This window comes from Cnephaeus nilssonii (assembly GCF_951640355.1).
Source record: "Cnephaeus nilssonii genome assembly, chromosome: 6".
NCBI classification, from domain to species: domain Eukaryota; kingdom Metazoa; phylum Chordata; class Mammalia; order Chiroptera; family Vespertilionidae; genus Cnephaeus; species Cnephaeus nilssonii.
The window spans coordinates 50959397-50976766 of NC_137077.1; the positions used below are offsets into that span (position 1 = coordinate 50959397).

Consider the following 17370-nt stretch of genomic DNA (forward strand, 5'->3'; position numbering starts at 1 on the left):
AGGGAGGTAGAGATGGGAAGAATATCAAATAGTCTTTAGGGGTATGGGGTTTAGGGCATTTTTAATAAAGTGGATACTCAAAGGTTTCCCTCTTGACAGGAGTAATGCCTGTCCTTTGGCCTAAGGTACAGTGATGGCTGCTATGGAGGGTGAAGGTCTGAGTGGTGGAAACCACCCTTGCCTCCTAAGGCATGCACTTTGGCCCTATACCCGAGTCCCACTCCGGGACTAAACCCTGAGCAAGCCAATACCAACCCACAGTTTGCTCCTCTTGCACTGCAGTATTCTCCAAGCCAGACCTCCACGTGGGACAAAGGTTCCTCCCTCCTCCTCTTCCCACTGGTGGCCAGCACAGCAGACATAATGGGATAAAGCCGCCTGAAGTCCCCTCCCTCCCTTACCCCTCCACTGAGGTCTAAGAGCCAGGTGTCTGGTCCTTCTTTGCTCTAGTCACACCTTATAATAAGAACACATTTTATTAGAAGAGTTATACATACCATATAAATATATTTGTCCAAACTACAGGTAGGGGGAGGGATACTGGGAAGAAAGCTCTACTGCTATGGGGAACCTGGAGAGGGAGGAAGGGCTGGGAAGTGGGAGAACCTGGGACTATTTGTTCCCCCATCCCTCACAGAAGGCACAATGCATTATTTCTTTCCATGTGAGGACACTGGGGGTGGGGGGGTTGGCATGGAGGGGCAGAAGATAAGAGTACAGAAAAACCTCAAAAATACAAAAAGAAACCTCCAAACTTAACATCTAATGGTATGGAAAAAGGCTGGGGTGGAGTGTGGAAGGCAATGGGAGGGTGGGGGTGGGGAGCGGGGCAGTAAGAGGAACCAATGAAGTTCAGAACTGAGAGACCTGAGGAGGTCATGATGTCCATGCTGCTGCCTCAATGCAGGCCCCAGAGGAAACTCAGGGGAACAAACATAGACCCCAAAGAAGAGAGGGTAGGGTACCCCAGGGATTGGCTTTGGGGCGTCAGAGACTGTGAGTGTGAGTGTGTGTGTGTGCAGTGGTGGTGGTGCTTGCAGTAGCTGGTGAGTGACAGAAGCAACCAGGGCTAGGAGGGGCAGGTTCTACTCCCCCTGGGGAGGCCTCCTCCATTCTGGTTTCTCCCAAACCGCTTTCAGGGGGTAAATTCAGCCATTCTTCCATGAAGGACCCCTCCCTGGACAAAAGGGCTGGTAGGAGAGGATGAGGTTGGAGAGCTTGGAATAAAAACGGCACACGGGAGTGGTTCTTAGGGAACAGAATATCATGGAGCCCATTGTGTTGGAAAAGAGGCATGAGACCTAAATGTGTGTGTGTGTGTGTGTGAGTGTGTGTATGTGTTTAAGTGTGTGTTTGTGCTTGTACTAGGGAGAGGTGAGATCACTCAAAGGTGAAGGGGTCCTGGGTGCTGAAGAAGAAGTGTCCATCCATGTGGTCCTCCAGGGCGTCCTTATCACTCTCAGCTGGGAAGCGCTCCCTACAAATAGGGCACTCCTTCCATGGGGGGGTGGCAGGGCCCCCAGTGCTGGCCTCTGACAAGGGACCCACTGCAAAGCCACTAAAGAGAGACAGAGGGGAAAGGAGAGGGTCAGTGTGATCTGTTGCCTTATTGACTTGCAGACCTCAGGGAGAGGGACTCATGCACCTGGGTTCCCAGATTCTCCTGTTCCTAATATAGCATCCTGGTAGTTCTCTCTCTCCGAGCCTCTCCCATAGCATCTTCTCCCCACAATGCTAGGGAGTTTCCTGGTTCCCTGTGCCCTCCTTCTTTAGTCCTTGCTGGTCCCCATAGTGAGAGCCCATCCCCCAACCTCTTGCTCTCTTCCCTCTATCTCTATCTGCTGCCTAATGAAGCTGAAAATGAGTCTGACATCGTCCTTCATCTTCTTGCTCCAGCTAAGAAGGATGACAGCATACCCCCACCCCACCCTGAGCCCATCTCACATCCAGGCAAAGCTGGGGACTAAGTGATAAAATCTCTCTTCCCTCTGCCTTCCCCTCTTGACCTGCAGAAGAAAAGGAAGGCAGAGGGGGCAATCTAATACCTAAATCCCCCACCCCTGTGGCTTCACCACTCAAAGGGTCCCCCAGGGAAGTCAGGAAAGAGACAGCATCTCAGGGGTGGTCAGATGGATGCTGGATCCCAGTCCCCTCTCTGTTCTTGCCCTGTGGGCTTGGTCTCCTACTTCCCTTCCTCCCCCGATGGAGCCTAGGAACCTACCTGGTGGTTGGGGAAGGGGTAGGGGGGATGCAGGGCAATTTGGGCTCCATGAAAGATGGTGCTAGAAAACAGAAGCCAGTTAAAGGCAGGGCCTCTGAGTGCATGTGTGTTGATAAGCTGAGGGGAAGGATTACCTGAAGGCACCTGGGATTTAGGAGAGTGGTAAATAATTTTCTGCCACACCTATGTCTCCTTTACTTGGCTAGGGCAGTGGTCGGCAAACTCATTAGTCAACAGAGCCAAATATCAACAGTACAACGATTGAAATTTCTTTTGAGAGCCAAATTTTTTAAACTTAAACTTCTTCTAATGCCACTTCTTCAAAATAGACTCGCCCAGGCCATGGTATTTTGTGGAAGAGCCACACTCAAGGGGCCAAAGAGCCGCATGTGGCTCGCGAGCCGCAGTTTGCCGACCACGGGGCTAGGGCCAACAAGACAGAGGTTGGGGGAAGGGCAGGGACTGTTCACCTGGATATCCTTTCTGCTGGCATTCTCCTACCTCTCTCCTGCCCCCCATTTTTACTCTCACCTGGCCATGTCATAGAAGGCATTGCCCAGTTCAGGAAGCAGCAGGTTGGCCTCTTCACCCCCATTCTGCACAGCTGCCATCAGGACTGACTTCTCATCTTCAGCCTCCTGGGCACCAAAGGGATAGGTTGTGTTTGGGGTAGTGTCCAAGATGGGAGAGTAGCACATTGGGCAGGCAAGGGAAGAACAGTCCGGGCCATGACAGAAAACAGGGCTACAGTAAGAGGGGGGCAGGAAAGGTGTTTTGAAGGGAGCTGGTGGATAAGAAGAAAATGCGTTGGGGAGTAGGGACTAGCAGCAGTAAGGCTACTGAGTGGGATTGGGTTTGGTGGTGTCCGTTGTATGGCCTTGGAGAGAGGCTGGGCCTGCCTCCTCTTCCCCAAGAAAAAAATGAGAGCCCGTACGGCTGTCTTCCTGCTCTGGACGCTGGGCCACTTGAGCTTGGCCCTACCCCCTCCTCCCTGGCCCTGCTCACCGAGTCAGAGCTACTGTCCTCAGCTGGCCCTGAGGGGTGGGGAGCGATGGGAGCTGGCTGGCTGATGACAACCAGGGGAGAAGCTTCTCGTGGCCCAGCAGGAGAGGAGCCTGGATCTCCACGTTCACACAGGCCATAAGGTGGGAGCCTCATGTCTTCTGGGGACTCATCCTCTGAGTCTGTCAGAGCTGCCGGGCAGCCTGTAGGTGAGGGAGTGGGAAGAGAAAGAAGGATACGATACGTTGTTAGAGGGTTGCATCAGCTCTGACTCCTTTGGATAAAAGATACAGTTAAATTAGACAAGGGCCAGAGTCTGGGAAGAAAAAGGCAAAATACAGAGGGCAGAGGCAGCTCCCAGGGGGGTCACATGGAACTTTCCCCAACAGGGCAAGGTGGAGCGGGGAAGAAGTGTCACAAGATTGGGGGTGTCGTGTACAGACCCAGCCCTGCAACTGCCTCCTCATCCTCTGTAGCAGCATCCTCATTCCACTTCTCATCGGCCACCTTCTCAAGGCGGGCCTCCAGCTTTCTCATGTACTCTAGCAGTTCCTGGTGTTGGAGAGGAAAGAGGTGCAAGAGGATGGAAAGATGCCAACCTTGCTGACCTATAGAAAGAACCTTCTGCATTCAAGATTAACTCTGAGCTCTTGAGGATTAGACACCTTCACCAAAGGTGGGGAAGCTTAAGGTAGATCCTCAGAGCCCCCCAAGGGCCCTCCTTCGCCCCCTACATCATCCCTTCCCCCAGCAATCATCTCGTCCTACCAAATCAGCTGATAATGGTCCCATTTTTAGCCTCAGGGTCCTCTTAGAGGTACCGGTTCCTAAGCCAAGAGACACAGTTTCTAGTCCTCAAGCCCTCAGTTCTGGCCACCAGGGAGTTCTCACCTGCTTCTCCTCCTGCAACTGCTCCTTTTCCTTCTGGAGCACACGCAGGGCTGACCGCAGCTCTGTCAGCTCCCGCTTACTCTCTGACAACTGCACCTGAGGGAAACGGCCAAATGGAATAGGAGCCTAAAATGTACCTCAAAAAACCTGGGCTCTGGGATTGGGACCCAACAACCTAGAATCATGTCTCTGTGCCTTCGTTCCTCCCTTGCTCCAACACACACAGGGGAAGCCCCAACACTTTTTCTATGAGCCCCTTTCCTTGGCCATGGGAAGTTCAGTCTCTGCTTCTTGAGTGTGGACCTGGATGACTTGGGCTGGGTGCAGGGACATAGCAGGGGCATGGAAGGGGCAAGCCATAATTCTCCTAAGTCATTACTACTAGGCCCAAATGTGTGCCCTAAGAGCAGAAAGGGACACTGCATGTTTCAAACCAATGAAGGCTGGGAGATGTGCAAGTGAGATGTTGCCCAATATATAAGTGAGCCCCTTGCACTTAAGAGAGAGGGGGCACTGGCCTCAAGAGGCCATAGGACCAGGATTCAGGGGTGGCTGGTGCCTCACCAGGCTAGCATCCTTTTCCTGGGCCAGTTCAGTCTTGAGCACTTGATTCTGGGTCCTCTCCTCCTGAACTGCCTTTTCCAGCCGAAGTATCTCTGCACTCAGCTTCAGGATCTTGTCCTTCTCCGCCTAGGAGATGGCCAGAAAGGAAAATGGGAAGATGAAGGAAAAGGGACGCCACTGGCAATGGCACCATCCCTCACTGTGACCTTCCTCTACTTTTGGAGCGATTTCCCCTTCTTGCCTCCCCCACTCCCTCAAAACCGTGAATGAAGGAAGGGATCTGAAAGCAAGGAACCTTGCAGATCAGTAATGGGCATTAGGGCAAGGGTCTGCTGCCTAGAATGGTACATGTTTCTGAATCAAGATGGTAACCAAGGACAATGCTACAGAGATCAGGGTTGGGACACTCTATTTAGGGATGAGTCACACCTGGACAATGAAGTGTTCCTCCCTCACAGCCCCTCCCCACCTAAGTCTTCTGAGGTTCCCAATGTCCCCTTTCTGTTCTTCTAGGAGATCTGACCACATAGAGGTGGGGGTGATGGCTATGAGTTTGCCAGGTCCCTCCATCCCTCTACCTCCACACTCTGCAACATCCCTGCCCGCTCCTTGCTCCACTGGCTTTTTTCCTCCTTCAAATGCAGACTGAGCTCAGCCAGCCTGCCGTTGACTCCAGCCACTTCCAGGCGGCTGCGGTGTAGTTCGGCTATGGTGCGGTCCCTGGCTCCCGCTGCGCTGGCCAACTCCTCCCCAAGAAGGGTGGCTTTCTGCTGGCTTGAGGCTGCAAGCTCCTGGGCCCCTCGAAGCTGCTCCTTCAGGGGCTCCAGCTCAGCCTCAGAAGAAAGGAAGAGATGGAGATCAGGGCTCCCAGTAAGTCATTGTGAACCAGGAAGATATTAACTAGGCTACCTCCTCCCCCCACTGCATTAGGACTCAGGATTGGGTTGTTTAGTTTTTAGTCATATCCTTCCCCAGACTTTGTAGTGAGTCCTTGCAGCTGTCTCTACTTCTTGTTGCCTAGAGGCTTCACTCACCACCCGCTGCTGGGCCTGGCTTAGGGTGTCCTTCATCTGAACCAACTTGTCTTTTAGTCGCTGGGTCTGCGCACCCTGCTCCTCCTGCCGGCCCTTGGCCTCCTGCAGCTCCAAATTCAAGCGACGATTCTCCTGTTGTGCCATTTGGAGCTCAGCCTGATGGAGGTGAAGAACAGGTAAGGAAAGGGGTGGCCAGGGAGGTGATCCACTGTGATGAGAGGTCAAGGTTCCATTTCTCAGATTTAACACAAACTCAAGCATTCAGCTTTCACCACCCCTTCTTGGGTTCTCAGCTCAAAGCGACTCAATCCTGAACATCTAGTCTCCAGCTCCCAAAGTGAGGTATCCAGCGGCACAGCTTAGAGTCTTACATAACTACGTAGCCCATGTCCCATTTCTGCTTCTCCACTTTTTCTTTTAAATAAAAACTCAGTCTAGATGTCCTCCAGGTCCTGCAAACTCAGCATATTCTACCATAGGCCTTTCCTTTCTTATTTCTGTCCATGGTTCAAACTAATTACCAGGTCACTTAAGCTGGACACCCTGGTGCTACGCTTGGATCTGTTCTCTCCCTAGCAGCCCATAGAAAAGCCCAATGCTTCTCCATTCTCCATCTTGTTCACATCCATTTTCTCTTCTACTATCGCCACAACATGTTAGCTCAGGCTCTGGTCATGTATTGCCTGGAGTACTGAAAAACCTCACAACTAGCTTGTTTTCCACAAGGCAATCAGCTTAATCTTTGAGTACATGTCACCTACTTGAAAATCATCGATGCCTCTCACTGCTTACAGAAAAGATTAAACTCAAGATCGTCTACAATCTGACCAGGGCTTATCTCAAACTCTTCACCCACATATTCAACTGCCCTGAGTGTTCTGACTCTAAACCTTTGCTCATGTTTTCCTCTGTTTTTAGAATGGCCTCCCTTCATCTCTTTCTACTCAAATTCTATCTTTTCATCACTGCCAAGCAAATGGTTTTTAAACAACCTTCTACAGAAGCCTAGGATTCTGAGGAAGTCATTTAGAGGTTCTGAAAATATTTAATTTAAACTTCAAATATTTAAAAATATTAAAAGTTATGTGAAAAAATGCACAAACTCACAAGTTAACACATTGGAGATCACCAATCCACTGACATGTACTTCCAGGTTAATTAAATTCTTTTTTAAAACATATTTTTATTGACTTCAGAGAGGAAGGGAGAGGGAGAGAGAGATAGAAACATCAATGAGAGAGAATCATTGATCAGCTGCCTCCTGCATACCCCCTACTGGGGATCAAGCCCACAACCTGGGCATGTGCCCTTAACCAGAATTGAACCTGGGACCCTTCAGTCTGCAGGCCGATGCTCTATCCACTGAGCCAAACAGGTTAGGGCCAGGTTAATTAATTTTAATGTAAATCTTAGAATAAAGTTTCTATTGTATTTTCTATTGAAGTGAAGAGCAAAATGAGATTGCAAGGTGGACAGTTTAAAAACTGTTATCAATTTGCACCTACTTGTGTGTGACTCAAGGTGTTCTCAATATTGTACAACTACTGTATAACAAAATACTATAACTAGCCACTGAGGCTGACAGAACAGTCATCCATAACCTCCAATTTCAAAGTTTGGTATCCATCAAAATTACCTAATTGCTTTTACTATCTTATACACTGAGTGGCCAGATTATGTTCTCTGAACTCATAATAATCTGGCCACTCAGTGTGTATGTGTGTGTGTGTGTGTGTGTGTGTGTGTGTGTGTGTGTGTGTGTATATATATATATATATAGACATATATCCTTCATAATAAAAAGGCAATATGCAAATAACCATCACTCCGCTACGCCCACGATTGGGCGGTGGGAGGCTGGGGGGCGGGACTCGGGGTGGCATATCCGGCCATTGAGAGGCGCGGGACTCCCGCCCCGCCCCCCCCCCCCCTGCCTCTCAACGGCTGGATTGGCGGCCGCTGAGGGGGGCTGCCTCGGACACCCTGGACACCCAGCTCCGCTGCCATCGGAGGCGGGGAGCCGGTTGTCCGCACCCGGATCCCCTGCCGTGCTCCCCTTAGTCAGCGCCTCAAGCCCCAGCAGCAGCGGCAGCGGCTGGGGATGAGCTGGGGATCCCAACAGCCTGGCAGCTCAGTGGCGGCGGCGGAGGCAGCATTGCGCCTGGGGACTGGCGAACAGGCAGAAGATGGCCCTGATCGCAGGAGGCTAGGCCTAGGGACCCTACCCGCACGATTGAATCGTGCGCTGGGCCTCTAGTATATATATATTAGAGGCCCGGGGCATGAATTCATGCATGGGTGGGGTCCTGCCAGCCTGGGCGGTTGGCCGGCCTGCCTGCTGGTCAAACTCCTGGTCAAGGGGACAATTTGCCTATTAGCCTTTTATTATATAGGATATACACTGAGTGGCCAGATTATTATGCATTCAGAGATCATAATAATCTGGCCACTCAGTGTATGTAAATGTTATACATTTAAATTTATAAAAATAAACTTACAACTTCATTGATGGGGGGGGGGATAAAAGGTTCTGCTGCTAAAAAAGTTGAGAAATTCTAAACTAGTTTATGTCCCCTTTTTAAAAGTCCTTTCTAATGTCCCTAACAAAATGTGCTCCCATTCATCTCTGTGGAGCATCATCACACTTTATTACACTTCCCTGTTGATACTTCCTATATTCCCCTTTGACTGATCCTGACTTATGTGTATGACTTATGTTCCCCAGGAGAGTGTACACAATGTTTCTTTACATTTTTATTGCCCTTGGTGCCCAGCACTCAGAAAGAACTCAATAAACACGGATGAACAATTGAGAAAGCAAACCAACCCTGAGCCCTTACCTCGCTTTGCTCCTTGTCTGCTTGTACTTCCTTTAGTTGCCCAAGGAGCTTCTCTTGTTCCCGAGTCAGGGCCTTCACTGTGTCTCTAACCCTGTGAGTGAGGGACAGAATGTCAGATAACCAACTGGTCACCAGAGAAGGAATGAAGGAATCGAACTTCTGTCTGGAGCTCTCCTACTGGTGCTCCTCTGGGCCCAGACACCTACTTCTCTCTGGGATGCTCAAATTCCCATACTGAGTTCTAAGCCCAAAGTACCCAAGACTCCTGATTCTAGAGCACAATCTAGAAATAAACAGTTTTTCTTTTCTCTTTATATATCAATTTAAGAAATGTCCTGTCAATGGTTCCCTCATTGTTTTCACTCAGTCAAGAGATCAGAATCCAGTCTTTTCTAGATAAGCAACAGTCATTGTTGATTATAAACTTTTGGTCTAGGTGAGAAGTTGGCAGACTTTTTCTGTAAAAGGCCCAACAGTAAGTATTTTCGGCTTTGTAGGCCATGTGGTTTCCATGGCAACCATTAAACTCTGTCACTGTAGTAAGGAATAAGCCATAGATAATAAGTAAATAAGTGAGCATGGCTGTTCCAATAAAACTATATGGACACTGAGAATTTAAAAAATTTTAATTTACTGATTTGAGAGAGAGAGAGAGGGAGGGAGGGAAGGAGAGACAGAAATGGAGGGAGGGAGAGGGAGAGAAAGAGAGAGAAACATCAATTTGTTGTTCCATTTATCCAAGTATCCATTGATTGATTCTTGGATATGCCCTGACAGGGGATCGAACCTGCAACCTTGGCATATCGGGATGACGCTCTAAGCTACCCAGCCAGGGCATGAACACTGAAATTTTAATTTCACATGTCAAAAATATTTCAACCATTAAAAACTCTCAAAACCATTTTTACCTTGTGGGTTGTACAAAAACAGGTGGCATGTGAGATTTGGCACATGGGCCACTGTTTGCTGACCCCTGGTCTAGACAGTCCCTAATTTTTTCCAGATGCTCAGTCTGATCCCTGCTTTTCTATTCCATGATTTAGAACCTAGATATTTAGTATCTTCCTAGGGCAAGACTAACATCCTGAACTGAAGAAGCCTCAGGGATCAACTCACTTTTTGCTCTGGGCCTTGGACAAAATGCCTCTTTCCTTTAAAGAGTTTGAAAAAATATAAAATCTACCAGTACTGAATGAAAGAAACCTACGTCATTCAGCGGAAAAAAGAATTAAGAGAATTTCTCTTGAAGAACAGACAAGGGAAGGGGGTCAGTATTTGTTACTTGGTAGAAATAATAGTTGTCGGCCAGAAGAAAGAAATTTATTCTATGTGGCTCCAGAGGTCTAAAGCAGGACCACAGTGTGAAAGTTACAGAATGGGAGAGCTTGAATCAACACAAGAGGTACAAAAAGGACAGCTGTCCAATAGTAAAGAGGCTGCCTCCTGAGATAGTGATCTTCTCATCTTGAATACCTTACATTACTCGCAATGCTAAAAATCTATGATTTATTCCATTTTTCAGGGCAGAGATTCCATAACATTCATGAATCACCAGTTCTATCATTTCCTAATAGTGAGATCAAAGTCTAATCTTATTCTTTGCTGTGGCAGGATCCTAAATCCATCCTCTCTTACCTTGTGTTGACTGTTCTATCCATTTCTCTTTTTTTCAAATCCTCTACTCCTAGCTCCTGCTTAGCCTTTGCTACACAATAAATGGTAACTACAATTAATTCTGAAGGTGAGGAATACAGAGTAAGTTAGGAAAGATGGAAGAGAGTGAGGCAGAAAAATATACCCTCAGTCAATAAAATACCCTAAGAGAAGTTGACAAAGGAAAGAGAAACCACCTGAGAAAGAGCAGTTTGCCTGCCTGAAACAGGAAGCTGGAGTTCCAGGGTCACAGGAAATGTAATGGGGTACAGGAGGTCCCCTCACCTGTCCAGCTCCACCTCCTTTGTCAGCACTTTCTCACTGATGGTCTGGATGTCATCTTCCAGTTCCAGGATGTGTGCCACATGATCTCCTTGTTGCCGGCTTAAGATGTCCCTCTCTTCTGTGAGTTCCCCGTGGGACCGCGAAAGCCCCTGGAATTAAGGTTCCCCCCGAAGAGAAAAGTTGAGACTCATTTAAAAGAATAGAGCAAAGGCTTAGAAGGAGCATACCAGTTTGTTCCAACCCCCTCACCCAGTAACCTTCCTTGAAAAAGACACTATAAGGAAAAATTCCCTTACCAGCGGACACACCTACCCCAACCCTACCTCAGCATTCCTGTGTTCAGAGAACTGAGTCTTTTACAAATCTGGGACATGTCTCCTGTCATATCAAATTTAATCCTACTTGTTACACCTTAAGCCTATTTCTTTGATGTCAGAACCATCGTAAAAGCCCACTAAAATCTTCCCTTTACCCTCTTCACTGGGTTAATATTTTGGATCTCGGGTGAGCAGCCAGCCCTGTCCCGCCCCCCTCTCAAATCCCACCTTGTACTGCTCTTTCAGTTCCGCATGCTCCTGCCTGGCAGTTGCCAGAGCCGTCTCCAGCTCCTGTACTCGGCTCCTCAGCTCCGTGACTTGCCCCTCCAGCTGCAGCTTCAGCTGCATCAGGTCATTCCTCTCTTGCTGGCTTTCATCCAGCTGGTTCTACAGGGGGCAGGAGGAGAAGAGGGTGTGCTTGTGCAGCACCCATCCCATCACTCTGCAGATTCATTTCAGGATTGGGAAGATACATCAGCAGAGGATACAAAGAAGTGAGTTGTGTGCTACTGAAGTCTGCCCACCACCCACCAGCTCCTGGCACTCTTAACTGCCCATTCCTCTTAAAAAAAAATGTTTTTATTGATTTTAGAGAGAGAGGAGGGAAAGGAGAGGGAAAGAGAGAGAAAGAAAAACATCGATGTGAGAGAGAAACATCAATCAGTTGCCTCCCATACATGCCCCAACCTAGATTGAACCCCCAACCTAGGTATGTGCCTTGACTGGGAAAAGAACTGACAACCTTTCGGTGCACAGGATGATGCTTGGCCAACCGAGCCACACCAACTAGGACCCCACTCCTCTTTTACTTCTTTTTTTTTTGTGTGTGTGTGTGTGTGTTTTTTTTCTCTTTTACTTCTTCCCACTCAAGGACTGGCCCCTCCTTGGCTCAGCAATTGCAGAAATCTGGTAGAAATCTTTCTCAGTTCACATAGATAAGACAGATGGCTCCCCTAATTTTAACCTATTGGTTCTGGAGTCAGACACTAGGTTTAAATCTCCAACACCATTTTTATGAGCTATGTGACTCTGAACAAGTGACTTAACTTCTCTTAGTCTGTGTCATCTGTAAAGTGATCCCTTAGCCTAGGTTGTTGCAAGATAATTGTAATGAGAATGATGAATATAAAAACAGAATACAGTGTAGGAGCTTACGTATCTCTGACTAATGTAAGATATAAATATCTTCTTCCTATTCTTGTGTTGATTACACGTGTCTAGAAGGTTCTAGAGGGCTGGAGTTTATCTAAATCAAAGACAAGCTACTCATTCTCCTCTTCTGACCTTCCTCAGGCCCGTCCTCTTGCCTGGGGAGTGTACTTCCCCCCGACCTAGCACTGGTCCTCACCTTTTTCAGGAAGTCTTCCTTGCTAACATCTGTTTCTACTCGCTAATTCTTCTCTATTTGGCTCAATAGAAAAATAATACAAACCACTACATATATATAATTTAAAATTTTATAGTAGACACTTAAAAATAAAGTACTAATAAGAAACAGATTATATTAATTTTAATAATATTTTATCTAACTCAGTCTATCAAAACTATTATTTCAACATATACTAAATATAAAAAATTATGGAGATCTTTACACTTTTTTTTAAATACTAGGTCTTCAAAATCTAGTAAGTATTTTACCCACATAGCACATCTCGATTTGGACCAGTTACATTCCAAGTGTCAAGAGCCACATGAGGGTAGCACCTCCAGTCTAGGACAGCGCAGGCCTGGGCCCTATCTATCTGTTCTCACTCCTCACCTGTCCTGGAAGTGGGTTTCATCCTCCCCTTCCTCTGGTCGTTCCTTCACTGGAGTGGCCTCCCTCTACCCTTTGTATCTTCTAGGGCCTAGGGCAGGATGTAGCACTTGAAGAAGAAATGCTCAAAAAGTTCTTATGGAATCCTGAGTAACATGGTTTGTGGGTGGCTTGCTTTCCTGCCCTACGTGTTCATGTCTATGTTAGATTGAGACTTTCTTGGAGGCAAGACTTAGTATAACTGCCAGTGAGGTCTCCAGCTGAAGCTACAGCCAAGGGGAGGGTCCAGTGGGAAGGACCCCCTTGCAATGCTGTCCTCCCACTCCCTGCCCAGGAGCAGCTGTTGCTCTGTTCTCACCTGCAGCACAGTTGCCTTGGGGACAACCAGCAGGATGTCAGAGCCGCCATCAGTCTCCTCAAGAGTCACCAGTTCATCCATGGGCCTTGGCTCTCGAAACTGGAAAGGGGGGCTCTGCCCACACACCCGGCCCTGGCGATTCACATATCGAAACTGGTAAAGCTGGGCTCCTGGTTTGGGCAGGTAGCTGGCTGTGGGAAAAAGAATGGACCCAGGACCGCGGTATGATCCCAGGCCCTCCAGTGCTCAGCAGGTCCCCTTGGTATATTTTATTATCCACTCTTTGGCTTTGGTCCCTTGCTTCCTGTTCCATATTCTGTTTTCTCTCCTCTCCACCTCCCATAGACTATTGCTGTTCCCTGGGATACTCTTCTCGCTCTTTTCTGCCTAGTTCTTTCCTTCCTCTCCCAAATCTATCTCCCTCAATAATAATAGTAATAATAATAATAATAATAATAATAACAATAATAATATTTATTGAGTGCCCACCATGTACCAGAAACAGTGTTAACAGTTTCCCCTATATCATTTAAAATCCTTTTATTAGCCCTATAAACCAGGCATCTCATTTTAATGTTAAGATAATAGACACATAGAGGTTAAGTAATTTGCCCAGTGTCAAACAGCTTATAAGTATTAGAACTGAGATTTGAACCCAGGTCTTTTAGAATCTAATGACCACCTTCTTCTCAATATATGGCACCACTTTTCCCTCTTCCCTACCCGCTAGTTCCCCCTTCTTTCAGTAGGAGGTGGAATTAGTTGCACTGTACAGTTCCTTCCACCTCTAAGTCCTGGATTCTATGACAACCCCATGTCTGCTGAGCCTGTTGGATATTATTTTATTTTTTTGAGCTTATTTTTCCTTGTTCTCTGTGCCTAGCTTTTGTGTTTCTGAGCCTACTTCCTTTTTCCAAACCTCTATCCCCCTTGACTCCTCCCTCCCAGTTCTCTATCTTCCCTTGTACCTTGGAACTGGACACTGGCGTGGACGGGGGAGCCATCAGTTGCACTTTCAGGCACCGAAGACCACACAAATGTGTGGTAATCTCGAACACAGGCAGCCTCCACCTGTGAAAGTCCAAGGTAAGAGAGAGCTATGGTGATGGAACTACCAGCTATAGATGGTAGAAAGGGCCGAGGGATTGAATGGGAGAATAGGATTGTGTTACAGTGGCAAGGATGATGAAAGACAGGGAAAGTGGGGGGACAATAATGTGTCAAAAGAGAGCAAAACTAAGATGGGGAGATGAGCTTTGCTTATATAGATAACTCTCTGTCATCTGTGCCATCTTTTTCCCTTCTTCTCTATCAACATGAGGTTGAGAATCCAAGAGCCTAGTCATTCTTCCTATTCCAACCAACCCATGGCCCATAAACTTGAGCTGAAAGGGGTTCCAGGTATACCTTGAAGATGCCAATCCAGTCACTGGCACTTGGCACGGTGCCTGGGGGAAGGGTGTAGTGACATTCCACCTTAGTATTGGGGATGTAGGTCCGGGCCACATTCAGAAAGCTGACTCCTCCCCGAGATGGTACCCGGCTTATTGATGATTCTTCCATCCTTCCCTTGAGATATGTGCCCTCCTATGAAACAAAGAGTTAATATCCTAAAGTCTCTCCACTTCATTTTTCCCCCTTCACCTCCATCCACCCCTACAAACAGCCCTTGCCACTATACCTGGAGGTGAAGTCATATTTAGTATCCAGTCTCTGAAGGTTATAGGACCCTTTTAGAGATGTCACTCTTAGTCTGCAGGACCTAAGTCTGGCCTTCCATGTCAATCCTGGTCCTGTCTCACACTACTCCCATTCTAAGTCATAAACTCTTCCTAGAGTTAATCTCTGCTTGCTTTTTACTGCCCCATTGATCAAGTCTCAGTATCCTAGGCTCTGCCCTCCTCAGTCCCTCCTTTTCCATCTTTTAACATATTTGAGGATTCCAAATTTTTCAGCGTCCATGTCCGCATCCCATCCCCCACATCTTCTGGCTCCTGAGTTAAAAATCCAACTGAGGTGTGGAGGCCCCTCATTCTGAGCAGGTCTCCTTGTGTACGCCTGAGCTTGTTGACCCAACTGCACAGGAATGACTACGACACCTGGAAATAGCAACAAATCTCTGAAAGTAATGACTGCATCTCCAGAGCTAAAATATGGCTGAGAGTGGAGGGATAGCCCAATCCTCAGGCCCATGAGCTCTCATTCTCTCCCCTTCTCTGAGCTGTCTAATCCCATGAATTAAAAACAAACAAATAATCAAACAAAACAGCTTCCACTCTCATCTAAGAGACAAAGGGAAAGGGAGGATATAAGGAAAGACAGGTTCTGTCCTCAACTTCATTATTTCAGGAAGTCAAGAATTCTGGAGGCGGCTGCTATAAGGGTGGAGTGAAACACTCAGCAGGAACGTGGTGGTGTGGGGAGATGGAATGTGGGGGCCTAGAGCCAGGAAAGCCCCACCCCTGGGCAGGGGACAGATTGGAAGGTGGGAAGTAAGGAGCCCTGAGAAGGGGAAATTTATATACAATGTTGAGAGAAGGAAGAGATAGTTCAAAAAGAACTTAACATTCTTCTCTTCAGGCAAACCTACTAGTTTGACTATATGCAACCCAGTTCCGGTATTCCCCTCCCTATTTTCTCTCTGCTCCCCTAGCCTCAATTCTAAGTGTTGAATTCCTCCATCTGCTTGGATTGATAGTTGGAAGCACACTATAGGATGAAAGTGAGAGGAAGAGGTGTTCCAAGTTAGGTGGGGAGAGGAACAATAACAATCAACAGAACTCCTCAGCCTAGGGCTGTGAGATGGCCCTCCTCATCCCTCTCTCTAGCCCACTAATCTACATCCTGTGTCAGCCACAGCTGACTGCCTCCAATCAGCCATAGCCACTAGTCATGTGCACACCCCCAAAATCACAACCCCACACCAGGCTGAAGTAAAGGGGGGTAGGAACTTTAAAAGAAGAAAGACACTCAGCAGAGGAAAGGTGGGCCAGCAGAACAAAAAGAACAACTTTTTAATTGAATTGAGGAAAATAGGTTTCTTTAGATTTTCATCTCTCTTAAACATCCCTAGTTAAAACTAGTCCAGCCCTAGCCAGTTTGGCTCAGTGGATAGAGTGTTGGCCTGCAGGCCGGAGGGTCCCAAGGTTCGATTCCAGTAAAGGGCACATGCCCGGGTTACTGCTCGATCCCCAGTAAGAGGTGTGCAGGAGGCAGCCAATCAATTATTCTCTCTCCTTATTGATGTTTTTATCTCTCTCCCTCTCCTTTCCTCTCTGAAATCAATAAAAATATAACAAACAAACAAAAAAACTAGTCCATGTTTTCTTCAAATACAATTCTCTGGTTTCCTAAGGGGACATATATTATCCCAAAGATCTAAGCCTGGGGAATCCCAAATACTTGCCACATATAAAATCCTTAAGAGTTGGAAACATTCCCCAGGCCTGAAAGAGAGCTCTGTACGTGTGTAGTCAAACTGAAGTGTTCGCATGGTGGGCTACCATCATCCCACTCTGTAAGGCTCTAGAGTTCCTTGACATTCTACACCTTGGAAGGTTTTCCCCGCGCCCCGCAGCGAGTCAAACGTCGTAAAGGCCTTTGGATTGGCGAGGGGTGTGGGGGTGGTAAGGGGAAAGGGAAGGTTGTGAGGGCCAAGTCTTGCATGGGAGCAAATAGTTCAGTCTCTCCCCAACTCCCTTAAGCGTATCAAGCTTTTTTTGAGAAGGACAGAGAGGAAGGTGGGAACAGTGAGGGGCGGTATCCCTTTGATCAGGGCCCCCCTTGAGACCAAGAACTCCCACAACAGTGGGGCTGGCTTCTCCCGTACGGAAAGTATTAAAACCCAAACGTTTCTGCAACCCCTTTCTACAGTCCCCTTAGTTTATCCTTTCATGGACTGAAAGTGGGGTGACTCCCCATAAGATCCCCCCAAATTAGGCCAAGTTTCTTACCCCACAGACGGATCAGCTGTTCCCTTACCTTTCACCAACAACAAAAACAGCACTCCGACTCCGAGAGGGGAGGGAGAAGAATGAGCGCGAGGACTTCTGGGGTTTGTGGTTCCTCCACGGTCTTTTACTGGGGAGCCGACTTGGATCTGGGACTACATAACCCAGGAGGCTATTGGACAAGGAGGGCGGAGAAGAGGGCGGTCGTGGCGGTGGCCTCACCACTGCATTCTGGGAGACGTAGTTCTCACTTCCATGACAGCAAACGAGGGTGTGGCCATCAAAGGACTTCACGGCCCATGATTCCTTAGGAGGGGGCAGGCTGTATTAGTGGTGACTGAGGGTTTGTAACGTGCGTAGTTGGGGGGTGGGGAGGAGTTACGGCTTTAACGCCCGCTGTGTAATACTTTACAGTGCGACGAACGAGTTCAGATGCACCCTTTCGTTTACTTTTAACAAGTTTTGAGATAGGTAGTATTGTTTTACACACTTTATTGAG

At 47.7% G+C, this 17370-nt stretch overlaps 1 protein-coding gene across 2 annotated transcripts; it reads right to left on the minus strand.

Annotated features, from left to right (window-relative positions):
• Positions 1-1306: 1306 nt before the first annotated feature.
• On the minus strand, positions 1307-16940 carry CALCOCO1 (calcium binding and coiled-coil domain 1). Of its 2 annotated transcripts, none has more exons than XM_079774702.1 (15): positions 16903-16940; positions 14329-14508; positions 13890-13992; positions 12922-13112; positions 11036-11194; positions 10491-10639; positions 8553-8643; positions 5713-5868; positions 5257-5511; positions 4679-4804; positions 4115-4210; positions 3667-3775; positions 3227-3426; positions 2753-2859; positions 1307-1558 (listed from the first exon to the last, which is right to left on the minus strand). In XM_079774702.1, the coding sequence occupies exons 2-15, from the start codon at positions 14482-14484 to the stop codon at positions 1381-1383; spliced, it is 2076 nt and encodes a 691-aa protein (XP_079630828.1). In that variant the 5' UTR covers positions 14485-14508; positions 16903-16940; the 3' UTR covers positions 1307-1380. The 2 variants fall into 2 exon arrangements, with proteins under 2 accessions (XP_079630828.1, XP_079630827.1); XM_079774701.1 differs by having other exon boundaries at positions 16875-16910.
• Positions 16941-17370: the final 430 nt, after the last annotated feature.